Source organism: Hippopotamus amphibius, chromosome 2 (genome assembly GCF_030028045.1).
Source record: "Hippopotamus amphibius kiboko isolate mHipAmp2 chromosome 2, mHipAmp2.hap2, whole genome shotgun sequence".
Classification (NCBI taxonomy): Eukaryota; Metazoa; Chordata; class Mammalia; order Artiodactyla; family Hippopotamidae; genus Hippopotamus; species Hippopotamus amphibius.
Genome location: NC_080187.1, coordinates 1,866,686 through 1,882,056, shown reverse-complemented (window position 1 = coordinate 1,882,056; position 15,371 = coordinate 1,866,686). Strand labels below are relative to the sequence as shown.

Genomic DNA, 15,371 nt, shown 5'->3' with positions numbered 1-15,371 from the left:
GCCTGGCCTGCAGAGGTCACGGACAGGGGAGCCCTGGGCAAGGTGCTGTCCAGGCCGGGAGGCCACTGGCACATCCCGAGCTATCGTGCTGCCCTGGGTTTGGGCCCAGGTCTCCCTCTGCGATTAGGAGATGGACGAGACGCTAGTGTCCCCGAGGCTCGGCCACTTGGTCTCACCCAGGACAGACAGGCGGTACCTGAGCCCAGCACCACGGCCAGCTGCTGGCCTGCACGGCCTGTTCCTCCCAGCTGGGCTGTCCCGGCGGCCACTCTGCCCCTGGGGTAGAGTAAACAGGCTTTACAGACAGGCTGCCAGGGACCAGCTCTGAGATCAAGGGGGCCCGCAGGGCTCCTGCACACCTGGGGCAGGTGGTGGGCTGGCCTCCGTTGCCATGTCCCTTAAGCCCATGGGAGGCAGAGCAGAAGGCCCGCCCCTCTCCAGGCTGCCGGGGGGCCAACCCCCAGCAGGGTGACCACCCGTGCGTGCGTGCTGGGCCCCGTGGGGATGGCGAGGGGCAGCCTGTGGGGAGGCCAGCCCAGCCCAGGGGAGCCAGTGGAGCAGGGGCCACGGGCCGGCGCCTGCCCCGTCGCTGGGGGGCTGGGGTCCCCAGGGGGCGACGGGCCGTCAGAGCCCCTTAAGGTTCTTCCGTGGGTTCCAGGCCTGTTGTAAGCTGTGTGTACGTGTGTGTGTTGCATGGAATCTCACCCAGACCCCGGGGGAATAGACAGCAGTCCTGGGCACAGCCTTCCTTCCCACCCCACCCTGGGCTGGCGGGGCTGACAGTGGGGGTCCTGGGGCTTCCTGGGGGGGGTGGGCAGGGGTGTGCAGCCCAGTCGGGTCTGCGGGGGTCTGGCACCCCCGTGTGGCCGCCCGGGGCGTGAGGGCCGTGCTGAGGGTCCTGTCTACCCCCAGGTACGTGAAGGGCTACCCCCCCAACTCGCCCTACATCGGCAGCTCCCCCACTCTGTGCCACCTCCTGCCCGTGAAAGCCCCCTTCTGCTGCCTGCGGCTGGACAAGGTAGGTCACAGCGAAGTCGGGGTAGCGGCAAGGACGTGCCGGGGACGTCCTGGACACGTGTCCCCTCTCCCCGACGGCTGTATCTGGCGTGGGAGCACGTCTCTCCCTCCAGCATCCGCGTGCATTTCCTGACGCGAGGGCGCCCTCTCATAACCACAGTCCACCTGCCCTGGTTGCCCCAGAGCCCTCGCTGCCCTCTCCAGCCAGAGCCGGTCCGGATCCTGCCATGTGTCTCCCTCCATCCGCACGGTCCCCACCCCCACCCCATCCAGGGCCTCTGGGCCTCCGTGTTTGGGGTTTGGTGTAGTGTCCCTGAAGGGGGGGGACACGGGGCCACCCAGAGGCGCTGCGTCCTCCTGGAGGCCTGCCTGTGATGCTGCCTTAGAGCGCGTGGTACGGGTGCCTCGCCCACCCGGTCTCTCTTTGCAGTGAGGATGTCACATGGGGGGCGAGGCCTGGGGAGCAGGTACATAAGCCGCGCTTCACCGAGCTCCCCCGACGCGTTTCCACTCCCCTCCGTGCCTGTGTCAGCTGTCCCCCTTCCTCAGCCACTGTGTACCCCAGCGTGGACGCACTTTCACTCAGAGGGTGAGCCCACTGGTCGTTACGGCTACGTCGGCACTCTGTACGGATCACGCTGGCTTTGACACACATACTTTTGCTGGTGGGCCCTCAGGCCAGATTCCCAGTCCTTCCGATGTGTCCCCTCGTCTTTGAACACGTCCATGCCTTTGAACCCGTGGTCCCCCCTGCCCCCCGATCTTGTTCCTGCCCCACTCTAGTCCTGGAAGCAGCCACTCCTCAAGAAACCTGATTCCTTGTAGTGCAAACTGTGCTTAGGGAGAAGATCTGGGCACCTGATGTGCTCACCGCTGCTCTGTATCTGAGCCTCTCAGCGCAGAGAGCTAGAAAGTGTGCGTACACACACACACACACACACACACACACACACACACACACACACACACACACACACACACACACACACACACGCACAGCTCGCCCATCCACGTCTACATCTGCTGAGACCGTGGCCCCCGGCCGCGGGCCCAGCTCCGTGTGGCAGGCTGCTGGCCTGTGGCCCTGTGAGGCCAGGTGGTTGGCGACCAGGTACCATGTGGCCACGGACTTCACCGCAGCGCCGCCCCCCCCCCCCCCCCCCCACACCGCGCCGCCGTCCCCGAGGGCCGCGGCCAGCAGTGGTCGATCCCGGCGTCCCGCCGCAGGGCTGCAAGCACAACAGTTACGAGGACGCCAAGGCCTACGGCTTCAAGAACAAGCTGATCATCGTGTCGGCGGAGACGGCGGGCAACGGGCTGTACAACTTCCTCGTGCCGCTCCGGGCCTACTACCGGCCCCGCAGGGAGCTCAACCCTGTCGTGCTGCTGCTGGATAACAAGTGAGGCGCAGCGGGTGCCCCAAACCTTCGGGAGGGAGGGCTTCTCCTCGCCCTCCTGGGCCCCCACGACTGTCAGCCCCTCCCCGGGGGCCTACCCCCAGCACCTCTACCCGCAGAGGCCCGGCGGTCCAGAGCCTGGGGTCCAGCCTCGGCTGTCCTGCCCCCGGAGGCCTCGGCTTCCCCTCGGGTACAATAAAGAGCAGGCCCGCTGGCCTCTAAAGGCGCCTGGGTCCCCCACGCTGCGGTCCTGGGGCCCCCGCTCGCCCAGCTCAGGGCCGGGCTGGGCGTGGGGGCGGGCGGCAGAGCGGGGGGCGGGGGCGCCTCCAGGACCTGCTGTCCCCACAGGCCCGACCACCACTTCCTGGAGGCCATCTGTTGCTTTCCCATGGTCTACTACATGGAGGGCTCCGTGGACAAGTAAGGCACCTCTCGGCAGGGGGGCCCCTGCCCGCAACCCTCCTCCCCTCCGCGGGCGCCCAGGGCAGGGGGCACCAAGGGCGTCTCCCCGCAGCCTGGACAGCCTGCTGCGCTGCGGCATCGTCTACGCCGACAACCTGGTGGTGGTGGACAAGGAGAGCACCATGAGCGCCGAGGAGGACTACATGGCGGACGCCAAGACCATCGTCAACGTGCAGACCATGTTCCGGTGAGCAGCCCGGCCGTGCCCGCCCCCCGCCCCCGAGCCCCGCCCCCCAGCCGTGACCTAGGACCCGCCCCGAGCCCCCGCCCCACGGCCGTGACCAGACACCCACCCTGAGACCCGCCCCACAGCCGTGACCGGGCACCCTCCCTGAGTCCCCCACTGCCAAATCAAGAGACCCTCCCGAGCCCCCACCCCACGGCCGTGACCGCCACCCGCCCCGAGCCCCCACCCCACGGCCGTGACCACCACACACACACACCCCCCCCCCCCCCCCAGGCTCTTCCCCAGCCTCAGCATCACCACGGAGCTCACCCACCCGTCCAACATGCGATTCATGCAGTTTCGCGCCAAGGACAGCTACTCTCTGGCTCTTTCCAAACTGGAAAAGGTGAGCAGCCCCACCAACCGCCAAGCTCAGGGCTGCAGCGCCTGCACCAGAGCCTGGAGGCAGTGGGCGACAGGGGCCGCGGGAGGCCTGGGCACCCACCCTCCCTCCTCTGGCCGGGGGGCTCCGCGGCGCGGGCTGGGCCCCAGCGTAATGCTCGTGCGTGTGTAGCCCGGAGACGTCAGGGGCTTCGGCCAGGAGCGGACATCGCCCCCTAAGGCACGGTCCGGCCCGGCCTTGTGTGGGGCCCAGGCTGCCCCTCTCGCCAGAAATGAGTAACCCAGGTGACATGACCCCCGACACCACACCCAAGCCTGAACCGTGTCCATTCCATCAGCTGCCCGGTGGGGACGTGCTCATCCCAGTACAGACGGGGCTGGGGATCAGAGAGGGGGGCGACTTGGCCCGGGTCACACAGCAGCGCAGAGGCAGAGCTGCAGTCAGCTTTCTGCTTCTCGGGCTTCATGAAGGGCGTCTGCTGGGCTCAGGTGTGGAGCCTGGGGCACGGGGACCTGCCAGGGCCTGATAATGCCACCCTGGCACATTTGTGGACCCCCGCCCCTCCCCAGCCCCCTGCCCGGGTCAGTGCAGCACGGCCCTCCACCGAGGGGTACGGCCGCGCTCAGGCTTCCCTGGGTGAGACCAGGAAGCAGGTGGGCCGCCACAGAGACAGCCACACCTTCGGGAGCAGTGACCATTCCCTGTGACCTGGGCTCGGGTCCTTGTCAGGGCAGCTTGCACCTGCGTGGCTGACCCCATGCCACACCAGGGAGGACCCCCGAGTGGCCACCCGCCCAGGCTGGTCCTGGCCACCAACAGCAGACAGAGCGCCAGCCTGGGAGTTCCATCCACCTTGAACCTGGACGGACAACAGAAGTGCGTTCTACGGGAGGCCCGTGGCAGCCCTGGAGCTCCATGGATGGCAGCGGGGGCCTCAGTCAGCAGCCGGGGAGCTCAGGCCATCCTGCCCCCCGAGGAGGCTTGGCCTGCACCCCACACAACAGCCCACTGGGCCCCACCAAGCGCCCCCTCGCAGCAGCCCATGAGCTGAGCCTCCACCCGCTCGCGGCTAGGACTGTGGGCGTTGACGGCAGCCTTGGCAGCCCCAGCGGACTGTGTCCAGGTGCTCAGGCCAGTCTGACCCAAGCATGGGCAGGGATGACCAGCACAGAAGCGGGGTCAAGGCTGACATCCTGGCGCTGGTCCTCACTTGCCACCTTCCCCCAAGCAAACCCAGTTCCCACGGGCCTCGTGCCCCCACCTGTTTGGGAGGTGGGCTTAAAGTAGTTCAGTCAGCAAACATGCAGCAAACGTCCTCCCGCTCGCCTTTCTTCCCACGGCAGACATCACAAATCCACCTCCTACTCCCTCCTCTGTGGCAGGCATCACCAGTCGATCGTGCCTTCGCCTGCAGCATGGCCTCCAGGGGCAGGGGCAGCCCACTCCCCGCCTCGAGGGTTCACAATGGGGAACCCGGGCCTGTGGTTTGTGACCTGGAGAGAAGTCGGGAAGTGAGCACGTGTGACCGCAGGAGGCTGCAGCCCTGAGCTCCTGCTGCTGACATGAGCTGAGGCCCACGTGGGGCAGGGCCAGGCCTGTGTGTCACAATGAAGAGTAGCCCCTCCTCGCCACAACTAGAGAGAAAACCGTGTGCAACAACGAAGACCCAACGCAGCCAAAAAAAAAAGTTACCCAAATTGCAGCATCCAGTACACCCAGGCGTAGCACACGGAGGATTCGCTGAGGATGCGGAGGGAAGACGGGATCGCACTGTATGTACGACCTGGATGAGACGGGTCCTGTTTAATGAGTAGAATCTGAAGGAACGTTGGAAATGTTTCTGGCATTCAGATCAGCTTCCGAGAGGTTGCCCAGGCACTGGGGACTGCTTCAGGCTCGGAGGGCGGCGTCCGCGTCTCCCTGGAGGTTGTTCTCAGGAAGACCTCCCAGGGGCTGGCCTGTCTCCCCACCCACCCCCCACTCCATCTCAGGATCCAGGCTCCTGGTGGCATCATCGTTCCAGCAGCCTCAGCACCTGTGACAGTGACGTCGGCCGGAAGCCCGTTGGGACTGGCTACTCCTCAGCGGGGCCCGCGCTGCCCGTCCAGTCCTGCCCTTGCTTCCCTCGGGCCACGTGGTTCTCAGAAGGGCTTGTCCATGTGTGTTCCTGTGTCTCGCTGTCACCTCCATGGCCGCTACAGAGCACATGGTGTGAAACCGGGACCCTTGTTCAGAAAGCGGGAAAGTCCTGTGAAGCCACTGAAACATCGAGCCTCTTCCTTCCTCTGCAATCTCCCCAGACACATTCTGGTTCTTTTCTTCTCAAACCGTTCGTGCTCTGAGTAAAGGGAAACTGACAATTTAATGATGTGGGGAATCTCCATTTGTCCTCTTAACATGCGACGTGAGCTCTAAATGCCACTGTGGGAGGATGCGGCCTGGAGTCATCGAGCCACACGGCTCTGATTCTGTGGCTCATACATGATTTGTTCTTTCCAGAACAGCAAAACACGGCTCAAAACTGATGCTCTGTGGACTTCCCTGGTGGCATAGTTGTTAAGAATCCACCTGCCAATGCAGGGGACACGGGTTCAATCCTTGGTCTGGAAAGATCCCACATGCCGCGGAGCAACTAAGCCCATGCGCCACAACGACTGAGCCTGTGCTCTAGACCCTGCGAGCCACAACTACTGAGCCCACGTGCCACAACTACTGAAGCCCATGCGCCTAGAGCCCGTGCTCCAGCAAGAGAAGCCACCACAATGAGGAGCCCGCGCACTGCAACAAAGAGTAGCTTCTGCTCGCCACAACTAGAGGAAGCCCGTGCACAGCATCGAAGACCCAACACAGCCAATAAATTTAAAAACCTGATGCCGTTTCCCTCCTGGACACCCACGTGCCTCCAGCACACCCTCGGGCTCCCTGCTGGTGGGGAGGGACAGAGGCGAGGCCTCCCGCCCAGGCACCTGTCTGCCCTGCCGTCCAAGTTTGCAGCGCGGAGCTGCTGAGGCAGGAAGCAGCCCCAGGGAGAAGGGCCTGGGTGGTCCATGTGTCCCACCTTCTGTCTGTTTGAAGCATGTTCTGGTCCAGCAGGAAGGACGGCCTCCCGGGCTCAGAGCCACCCCTCAGCTGTAGACCTTCCTTGTGCAGTGGGGACAACACCCCCAAGAAGCCCACGTCCTAACCCCAGAACCGGCACAGAGTAGGAGCACAGGGTCCGTGGAGGATTCTGAGATGGAGGTGGCCCTGGTTCTGCCAGGGGCCCACGGCCTCACCAGGGTCCTTGCAAGAGGGAGGCCGTGAAGGTGGAGGAAGGGGCCAGGGGCGTGGTCAGCTTCTAGAAGCTGGGGAAGGCAGAGGAAGGGTTCTCCCCTGGGGGCTGCCGGCGGGAGTGCAGCCCCTGAAATCTGTTCAGACTTGCAGCAAACGTCCAGAACCGGGAGAGAGTGAACCTGTGTGGTTCTGAGCTGCGGGGTCTGTGGTAGTTTGTTCCACAGCCGCAGGAAACCACACGGCGGGTCTAAGGAACCCGCCAGGAGCCTCGGGACGCCAGGCACACGGGAGGCGGGAGCCGCGACACACATCTCTGCTCAGGCGCACGCCCCCCCGTTCCCTCAGCCTCACGTACAGGACACGCGCTCTGGGATAAGATTGCCTCGAGGGTTAGGAATGCCAGGGTGCCAGCGCCAGGGCGTTACACCGAGCACGGGCCCGTTTCTTCCCAGCGGAGCCCCGAATCCTCACCCCCGACTCTGGCCCCCGTGTATCTGGGGGGACGCGGAGCTGGGTGCTTGGCGTGCGGTCGGCCGGTGTGTGTTCACACCCCCCCACACACGGTGCACACACGCTGTGCACGCGGGTGCCCCTGGGCTCCCCACCCCCTGTGCGGCTGCAGCCACGGGCACGCGCCAGTCTGAGCCCCTGTCCTGCAGAGGGAGCGGGAGAACGGCTCCAACCTGGCCTTCATGTTCCGCCTGCCCTTCGCCGCCGGCCGCGTCTTCAGCATCAGCATGCTGGACACGCTGCTCTATCAGGTCAGCGCGGGGCGGGGCCGGGGGGCGTCCAGTCCCAGTGCCGGGCCACGCGCCTCCCCCTGGGGCGTCGGCCGGGACTAGGGGGCTCTGGGCCCCGTCCCTGCCCGGGAGCAGCAGGGGTTCACCCCTGAGTGGCCCCATCCTTTCCTCCCTGGAGGGCACTGGCCTGGGGGGCAGCTCCCAGCAGGCTGTGGGTTTCTGATCCCTTCTGACCTAGTGCACGCGGCCGAGCGGGCTGCCACGGCTGGGGGAGGCCGCCCGGTTCTGTCTGCGGGGCACACCGTGCGCGGGAGGCGGTGGGCGTTCGGCGGGCGTGTCCGGGGCCCCAGCGCCCAGCCTCACGGCGGCTCCCCCCGCAGTCCTTCGTGAAGGACTACATGATCCCCATCACCAGGCTGCTGCTGGGCCTGGACACCACGCCCGGCTCCGGCTACCTCTGCGCCGTAAGTCCCCCGGGCTGGGTGGGCCCTGCTGGGGGTGCCGGCTCCTCCACGAGGCCGGCCCAGCCCAGGCTCCCGCGTTCCAGATGAAGGTCACGGAGGACGACCTGTGGATCCGCACGTACGGCCGCCTGTTCCAGAAGCTGTGCTCCTCCAGCGCCGAGATCCCCATCGGGATCTACAGGACCGAGTGCCACGTCTTCTCCTCCTCGGAGGTGCGCGGGGGCTCCCTGAGGCGGTCCTGTTTCTCTGTGACTCGGGCCACCCCATGTCTCGTTTGGGCACCTGGGCCTTTGCTGTCGGGCTCTTTTGGGGTCAGGTCCACGTGCCCCCCCACGTGGGCATCCCTTGGGTGGTTGTGACCCCCCCATGGGGGAGGGGAGGCTTGAGAGCACCGTGGGGCCCTTTGCCACCTGCCAGAACCGCAGAGGGCAGCCTGCCCACAGGGCCTGAGTCCACCCGGGCTCAGGCAGCCTGGGGGTCGGGGCAGGAGGCCCGCAGGTGTCCAGGCTGCCCTGCTCTCCTTTGCAGCCGCACGACCTCAGGGCTCAGGTGAGCGGTCCCTTTCCCTTAACACACGTGAGTCCTGCCTGAGCCCAGCCCCACCCCGGGCCTGGGAGGGGCGCAGGGCCCCGTCCTCTGGGTAACGGGTCAGGGAGCAAGGCCCCAGGATGACCGGCCAAGCTGCAGCTCAGAGAGGGCCCCTGGCATCACCCCACCCGTACAGATGGGGAAACTGAGGCCTGGGGTGGGAAGCCCAGGCTCCCCCAGCCCCCATGCCATCTGGCCATCATGCCAGGGAACCCGTCCTGGCGGGTACCCCTTCCTCCCCACTGTCTGTCCCAACCTCCACACCCCCAGAGCCCCACACACCCACTGAGCCACGCAAGGCCCTGGCGCTTCCCAGCCCACCAGGTGCCCCGCCCCCACTCTCTCCTGCTCCCCAAGGTAAGGAAACTGAGTCACAGAGAGGAGGTCTCCCCATCCCCACCACTCCCTGGCAAAGTCAGGACATGCAGGGCCCAGAGAGGTTGAGGAAGGTGCCCTCTCTCACCAGCAAATCAGGGACAGAACTGGAGCCAGGGCTGCTGAGCGGGCGGTTTGGGGCTCCGGCCCGGCACCCCCTCCCCGTCCTGGGAGGAAGGCACTGGCGGCGTCCCTGGGCTGGGGTCCTCCCCGGGACTGTGACTGCCCTCTTCCTCCCTGTCACCCCGGCTGCCCCGTGGGTCACCCGTCCTCTGCCCGGCGCCCCTCCCGACCCTGTCCGCGTGCCCCCCCCGGCCCCTGGATCCCCCTCCCCTCCAGGGCCCTCACCCCTCCTCCCCGGCCAGTCCCAGGTCTCGGTGAGCGTGGAGGACGGCGAGGACACACGGGAGGCCAGGGGGCCCTGGGGCGCGCGGGCAGGCGCGGGCAGCGGCGGCACCCTCGGCCGGCACACGGTGGGTGGCGACCCGGCCGAGCACCCGCTCCTGCGGCGCCAGAGCCTGCCGTGGGCGCGGAGGCTGAGCCGCAAGGGCGCCCGGCACCCGGGAAAGGCGGCCGAGTGGGTGAGCCAGCAGCGGCCCGGCCTGTGCCAGCGCTCCGAGCGCCAGGAGCTCTCCGAGCTGGTCAAGAACCGCATGAAGCACCTGGGGCTGCCCACCACCAGCTACGGTAAGAGGCAGGGCCGTCTGGCCGGCTGCCGTCCCGGCCCCCGTGTCGGGGGTGGGGGCAGGCTCCCCAGAACCGGCGCCGAGCCCCTGAGGAAGGGCTCATCTCTCCGCTCTGGGGCCTCAGTTTCCCCATCTGTAGAATGAAGGCCGGGGCCGGCCGAGCCCGGCAGGCAGCTCTCCTGGAGGCGGCGGCTGGGGGTGGGGAGGGCCGGGTCGGGCTCCCTGGAAGCCAAGGGCACGGGCCTCGGCTGGGGGCAGGTTGGCCACTTCCAGCCGGCCCTGCTGGGTCAGGAACGCCAGGGCCCGCTGTGCTCCCGTGAGGACAGGAGCAGGGCCGTGGCAGCGAGGCCCCAGAGCCCCCGGCCACCCTCCCCTTGCCCTCCCAGCACCGGGAGCACGGGTCGGGGGTAGAGGCAGGTCAGGAGGCACCGGCCAAATGGCCCAGCGCCGAGACACCCCTCCTGGCCCACGGGGGCCCCACCATCGCTCCCCGGGCACAGCCGTCGCATCCCTGCGACTTCAGGGCGACGCCCCCGGGGCGTGTGTCTTCATCAGCAGATTTCCCCCATAGCTCGTTTTTGGGGGAGGTTTGTGACTTGACCGTGGAGGGCCTGGGGTGCCCTGGCTGGGCCGGAGGGGAGAAGCCCGCCCCTCCCTCACTCCGGAGATGCTGCCTCTGTGGATGGGGCCGGAAAGGGCCCAAGAGCCCCCACCCCCACCCCCCGCCGCTGCCTGGCCTGATCCCCCGTAGGCTGGGTGCGGGCTCTGGCCTCCACTGGGTTCCGTCTCGGGGACTCTGCCATCTTCCAGGCCTGGCTCTGTCCCTGGGCTCCCACTCTCCCCACCCTGCCGCCTGCTGCTCACCTCCTGCGTCAGGGGCCCGTGAGCCCCCCTCCAAGTGGGATCTGGAAGCTCGGGCTTCAGTCGGGAGCTGCCCAAGGGTCACTCGGGCCTGGCCGTCTGCGGGGTCCGAGGGGGATGGCCGCCCACGAGGGCCGCCCAGCCCCTCCCGGCCACACCCCAGCCGCACGCGTTACCTTGGCTCCCTCTCGGTGTCCCTTTTCCGGGGCTGCTGTCACCCCCCTTCCGGGTGGCGCGCTGACGGCTGAGGCTCCGAGTGGGGTGTCCGTGTTCACGGCAGACGGAGCCTCCAGCCCGGCTGAGCCCCGGAGCGAGCACCCGGCCCTCTGCACCCCCCCGGGCCTCTGCGACCCCGCCCGACCCAACAGCGCTTGGCAGACGAGGAGCAGCTTCCGTTCAGGGACAGACGGGCCTCCGGCCATGCAGCCCCCCACCCGCCCCCGCCGTGCCGCCGCCTCCGCCGCCTGCCTGCTGACCTCAGTCTCTCTCTCTGTCTCTGTCTGTCCCTCTTCCTGTGTGTTCCGTAGAGGATGTAGCAAACTTAACAGCCAGTGATGTCATGAATCGGGTAAACCTGGGATATTTGCAAGGTAATTCTGCTCTGGCGGCCGGAGTCTGGCAGAGGGGGCAGGCCAGCCCTTCACCAACGGCCCGCCTGGTGGCCTCCCGCCCCCGCCAGGCAGGCAGACAGGACGAGACACGAGAGAGGATCCCTGCAGGCAGGGCCCCACCGCAGGGACCTTAACTTTCCTCCTCCGTCTGCTGACGTCAGGACGGACCCCAGCACCCCAGTCCTCCTGCCCCATTTGTCGTCAAAGATAAGCCCTGCCCTGCGCGCACAGGCGGCCATCGGCCTGCAGCTGGCCCCTGGGAGCCCACCTAGCTCTCAGAAAGCACCCAAACGGAGGGTCCAGGACAGGGTGCCCGTGCCCCCTGCGTGGTGGAGCACGTGAGGCCTGGGCTGGCACCGGGGGCCTTGGGGTTTGCTGCGCCCTGAGCCTTCGGGGGCCACCCAAGCCAGGTGGACGGTTGGCCTCCACGCCCCAGCTGGGGCTTCAACTGGCTGGGGTGGGGGGGTCTCTCTTCCGTTGAGGCAAAGCCTGTTTATACCCCGTTCTCATCTGGGGGCTCCGGTGCTATGTGGACCCGCTATTTCTTCCAAGAAGACACCCCACAGCCCCCAGACCTGTCCCCAGATCCCAACAGAGGTCGGAGCAGAGTCCAGGCCCCAGGCCTCACTGCTGGGACCCCTTCCTTCCCTGGGGGCCCCTCACGCCGCAGGGGGAGCTCGGAGCCCACGAGCCGAGGCCCCCTAGGGTTAGGGGTGACCCCGAGCGGACGGGCCTCCTGAGCTCAAGGGGTGCTGGGTGGCCAGGGCAGACCCAGGCCCAGGAGCGAGACGCTCCAGGGCTCGCAGCCTGAGGCGCTGCCGGGCGCCGGCCCCAAGGAGGCAGAGCCCCAGCATCCCCCGGGTCCCTGTGCATGTGCTCGTCCTGCACCCCACGACCCCGTTCACGGGAGACACCCCCCCACCGGCCCGCACGCGTCTGAGCCTGGGGCTGCCGTGATCGTACGACCGGGGTGGCTGCGTGGCCCCTCCCTGCGCCCGGCTGCACCCCTGCTTCCCGCCAAGGCTCCCAGGCAGGGTGGCCGCACCCACAGGGCCACGGGCTGGTGTCTGCTGCGCCCCACCCCGCCGGGTGTGGACGTGGAGAGGCGCCGGGCGTGAAAGCAGAGCAGAGGCTGACCCTGAGGGGCCGCAGGGTGGGCCCCCGGCTGGAGACAGAGGAGGGAGGACACACCCCCATCCCCGACACGCAGACAGACCCCCTTGCTCACAGCTTCCTTTGCGGAAGGTGCTACAGTTACCCCCAGTGCACAGAGGACAGCGAGGCTGGGGTCGGGCGGGGGCTCCGGAGGAGCGTGTGTGGACGCCCAGGGCCGGGCCGGAAGCCTGGTCTGCAGGGTTAGGGAGGCGGGCCCCCACAGGGGCCTGGGATACCAGCTGGGGGTGCGGGGGGGGGGGGTAGAGCGGCACTGCCCTTGGTCATCGGCCAGGAGTGCCATCGCCAGCGCCCTGCCCCCACCAGAGCACAGCAGGCACAGGGAGGCCGGCCCATCCTGGGGAGGCCTCGTGACTGACGGGGCACGCCCGGCCCCACGCGCTCCAGGCGGGCCCCACGCCATCCCCCCCACACACCGCTCTGCCCCGCGCCCCTGGACACACACAGCTGGGCCGGGCTGGGAAGCCCGGGGTCCACCCACCCCCAGGGGGCAGCAGGGGCCGGGCCGCGGGGCCGGGGGGAGGGCCCAGCGAGGCAGGCGGGGCTCCCCCTCTCCCCGGCCACACAGAGGGGCCCGGTCCGGCACCAGCCCCGGCATCTCCCCGTCCCAACCGCACGCCTGTCTCTGGGGAGCCACCCTGAGGGCGGTGGGCGGGGGGGCGGGGTCCCCAAGAGCCTTCAGGAGCCGCCCCCCTCCTGAAACGGGCAGCTGCCAGCATGAGCCACCCCACGCGTGACCCCACGCCGTGGGAGGGGCGGGGGGGCCAGGGCATCCCCTTCCGGGGCACGGACACGAGGCCGGCACCAGGCAACGGCCGTCAGCCCCCCAGTCCCAGCCCGTGTCCCCCCCCCCCCCGCCTGTCCTCCAGAAGCATGTCGTGTGCTCTGCCTGCCGCCGTGGGGGTCCTGACGGCACCACCAGGTCCGGCCCTGAGCTCACCAGTTCAGACCAGCGGGCCGAGCCCCCCACCCGCGGGGAGAATCCTGTCCCTCGGTGGCCTCGCTGCACCCTCCCAAGGGGAGGGGCCGGCGCAGAGAGCAAGGGCTGGGAGGAGCTGGGGCAGAGGCCGCCCAGGGCCGAACCCCCCCGGAGGGCCATCCCCTGGTCGTCCAGTCCTGGGTCACGAGGTGCCTTTACACATCTCCAGATGGGTAAACGGAGGCCACCAGCCGTTTGTCTCCTGCCGGTGAGCTCAGGGTCGATGCCGGACAGTGGCCGACCCTGTCCCTGTATCTGGCCGGAGAGACAGCTGTGAGGGGACCGGGGTATCTCCGGAACCCATTCACACCCCTGCAGGTCGCATGCCATGGCCACCCTGTGAGCTGGACACCCGGCTTTCCCCTGACGGGCAGCAGCCTGGCCCCGTGTGCGCCCAAGGGGCCCCCCCGGGAGGGTGAGCTGGGTGGACTCTGGGCTGGTGCCGCGGGAGCAGGTCTTGGGAAACGGAGGACAAGTTCAAAGTGGAGGGCTGAGGAGGGGATGGGGTGGCCTGTGTGGGGCGGGGGTGCGTGTATGCGGGCGTGTAGGTGTGTGGCTGTGTGCCAGTGTGCACGCGTGGAGGTGTGCACGGGTGTGCTCCTGGTTCAGGGTCACCGCGTCCTCAGATGCTGGAGACTCAGCTGAGCGGGCTGCCGGCGGCGGGGCGCCAGCACCTGCTGCCCCCGTGGCTGCCCCGGCCCGTGCAGCGTGGGGCCCGAGGCCGGTGTCGTTCAAGGACCGGCCCCAGCTGGGTTCACCAGGACGAGGGCGCAGGCAGGACGGCTGAAAGGCCGGGAGGATTCTGCAGCTGGACCGGGGCCGCCAGCTCCCCGGGGCCCTCAGAGCAGGGAGCGGGGTGGGGTGCTGAGTGGTGACCACCCGCCGGGCCTGTCTCCTTCACAGATGAGATGAATGACCACCAGAACACCCTCTCCTACGTGCTCATCAACCCGCCGCCCGACACGCGACTGGAGCCCAACGACATCGTGTAAGTACCGTGTCCCCAGGCAAGCGTGGACACGGGCGTCCGGCCCGGCCTGCTGGGCAGCGGGTGACATCGGGGTCCTCCCGCCCTGCCCGCAGGTATCTCATCCGTTCCGACCCCCTGGCCCATGTGGCCAGCAGCTCCCAGAGCCGAAAGAACAGCTGCAGCCACAAGCTGGCCTCCTGCAACCCCGAGACACGGGATGAGACGCAGCTCTGAGCGCCTCACGGGCGGAGCCCTCCGGGCCACCTGGCCCGCCGAGCCGCACGACGCATGATGTCGGGGCCCTGCCGCCCCACCGCCCGGCCCAGAGCTGCTCCCGGGCCCGGCCGCTGAGGGCCGAGGCCGCCCCGGGCACCGCCGGATGCCGGCAAGAAGCCTTTTTTAACCTGTTTTCACAAATCTATACAATCCCTGTCCCTTTGCACAAACGCACCGCAACTCGTGACCAGGTCTGGCCGTGGTGGAGGCCAGGAGCCCGGCTGGACCGCAGGGGGCAGGACGGGGCGGGCAGAGGCCCGGCCGGGGGCTCGCACCGGGGCAGGAGGGCCACGCTGCACCCCTGGACTCACCACCCGTTTTCACGGCCACAGGCTGGTGTCAACTCATGCGTCTTGCCACAGGGCGGTGGGCCGCCCTTCTCGGCCCTGCAGGTCCCGTGTTCTCCATTGAGTAGCAAATGTAAAGCAAGGTTTCCAGCTTGGCCGCGGCCCTGGCCGCGACGGGGCGGGCTCTGGAGAGGCGCCAGCAGCCTGGGGGGTGCGGGAGGCGGGCCTGCTGCGAGACCCCCACAGGGGCCCTGTGACCCACCCACCGGGGCTCCCGCAGCCCCGGACTTTGTGGAAAAGAATCAGACGACAGCCTTATCCTCTATTTTTACGCTGAACTTTTGTAGCTGTGCCGTCTGATGTCATTTTAACACCAGATCTGAAGCACAATTCAGCCGCTGGGCTCCTGGCCCGCCTCTGCGAGGGAGATTTTTCCTTATGAGAGAGGGACTCTGGGTGCCACCACGGCCCCCGTGTGACGGCTTCCGACAGGTCTTGCACGCTCGCTTGGCGCCGGAAACGGCTGCTGAGCGGATGCATCCTGCACACGAGGGTCGCCTATAAGGCACCCTCCGCGGCTTCAGGCTCCGGGCCCGAGGCTGTCCCGGCTGCCCGAGGGTTCTTTAGAAACACGTGCTCTGGT

At 68.0% G+C, this 15,371-nt stretch overlaps 1 protein-coding gene across 1 annotated transcript in view; it reads left to right on the top strand.

Moving 5' to 3' along the window:
- The window catches only part of KCNT1 (potassium sodium-activated channel subfamily T member 1), a 67,382-nt gene extending 52,983 nt beyond the window's left edge, over window positions 1-14,399 (top strand). The window contains 12 exon segments of the mRNA XM_057722732.1: window positions 913-1,018; window positions 2,245-2,417; window positions 2,763-2,834; window positions 2,929-3,063; window positions 3,337-3,448; window positions 7,378-7,479; window positions 7,839-7,922; window positions 8,006-8,134; window positions 8,451-8,471; window positions 9,251-9,572; window positions 14,099-14,183; window positions 14,279-14,399. Coding sequence (XP_057578715.1) covers window positions 913-1,018; window positions 2,245-2,417; window positions 2,763-2,834; window positions 2,929-3,063; window positions 3,337-3,448; window positions 7,378-7,479; window positions 7,839-7,922; window positions 8,006-8,134; window positions 8,451-8,471; window positions 9,251-9,572; window positions 14,099-14,183; window positions 14,279-14,399 — 1,462 coding nt within the window.
- Window positions 14,400-15,371: the final 972 nt, after the last annotated feature.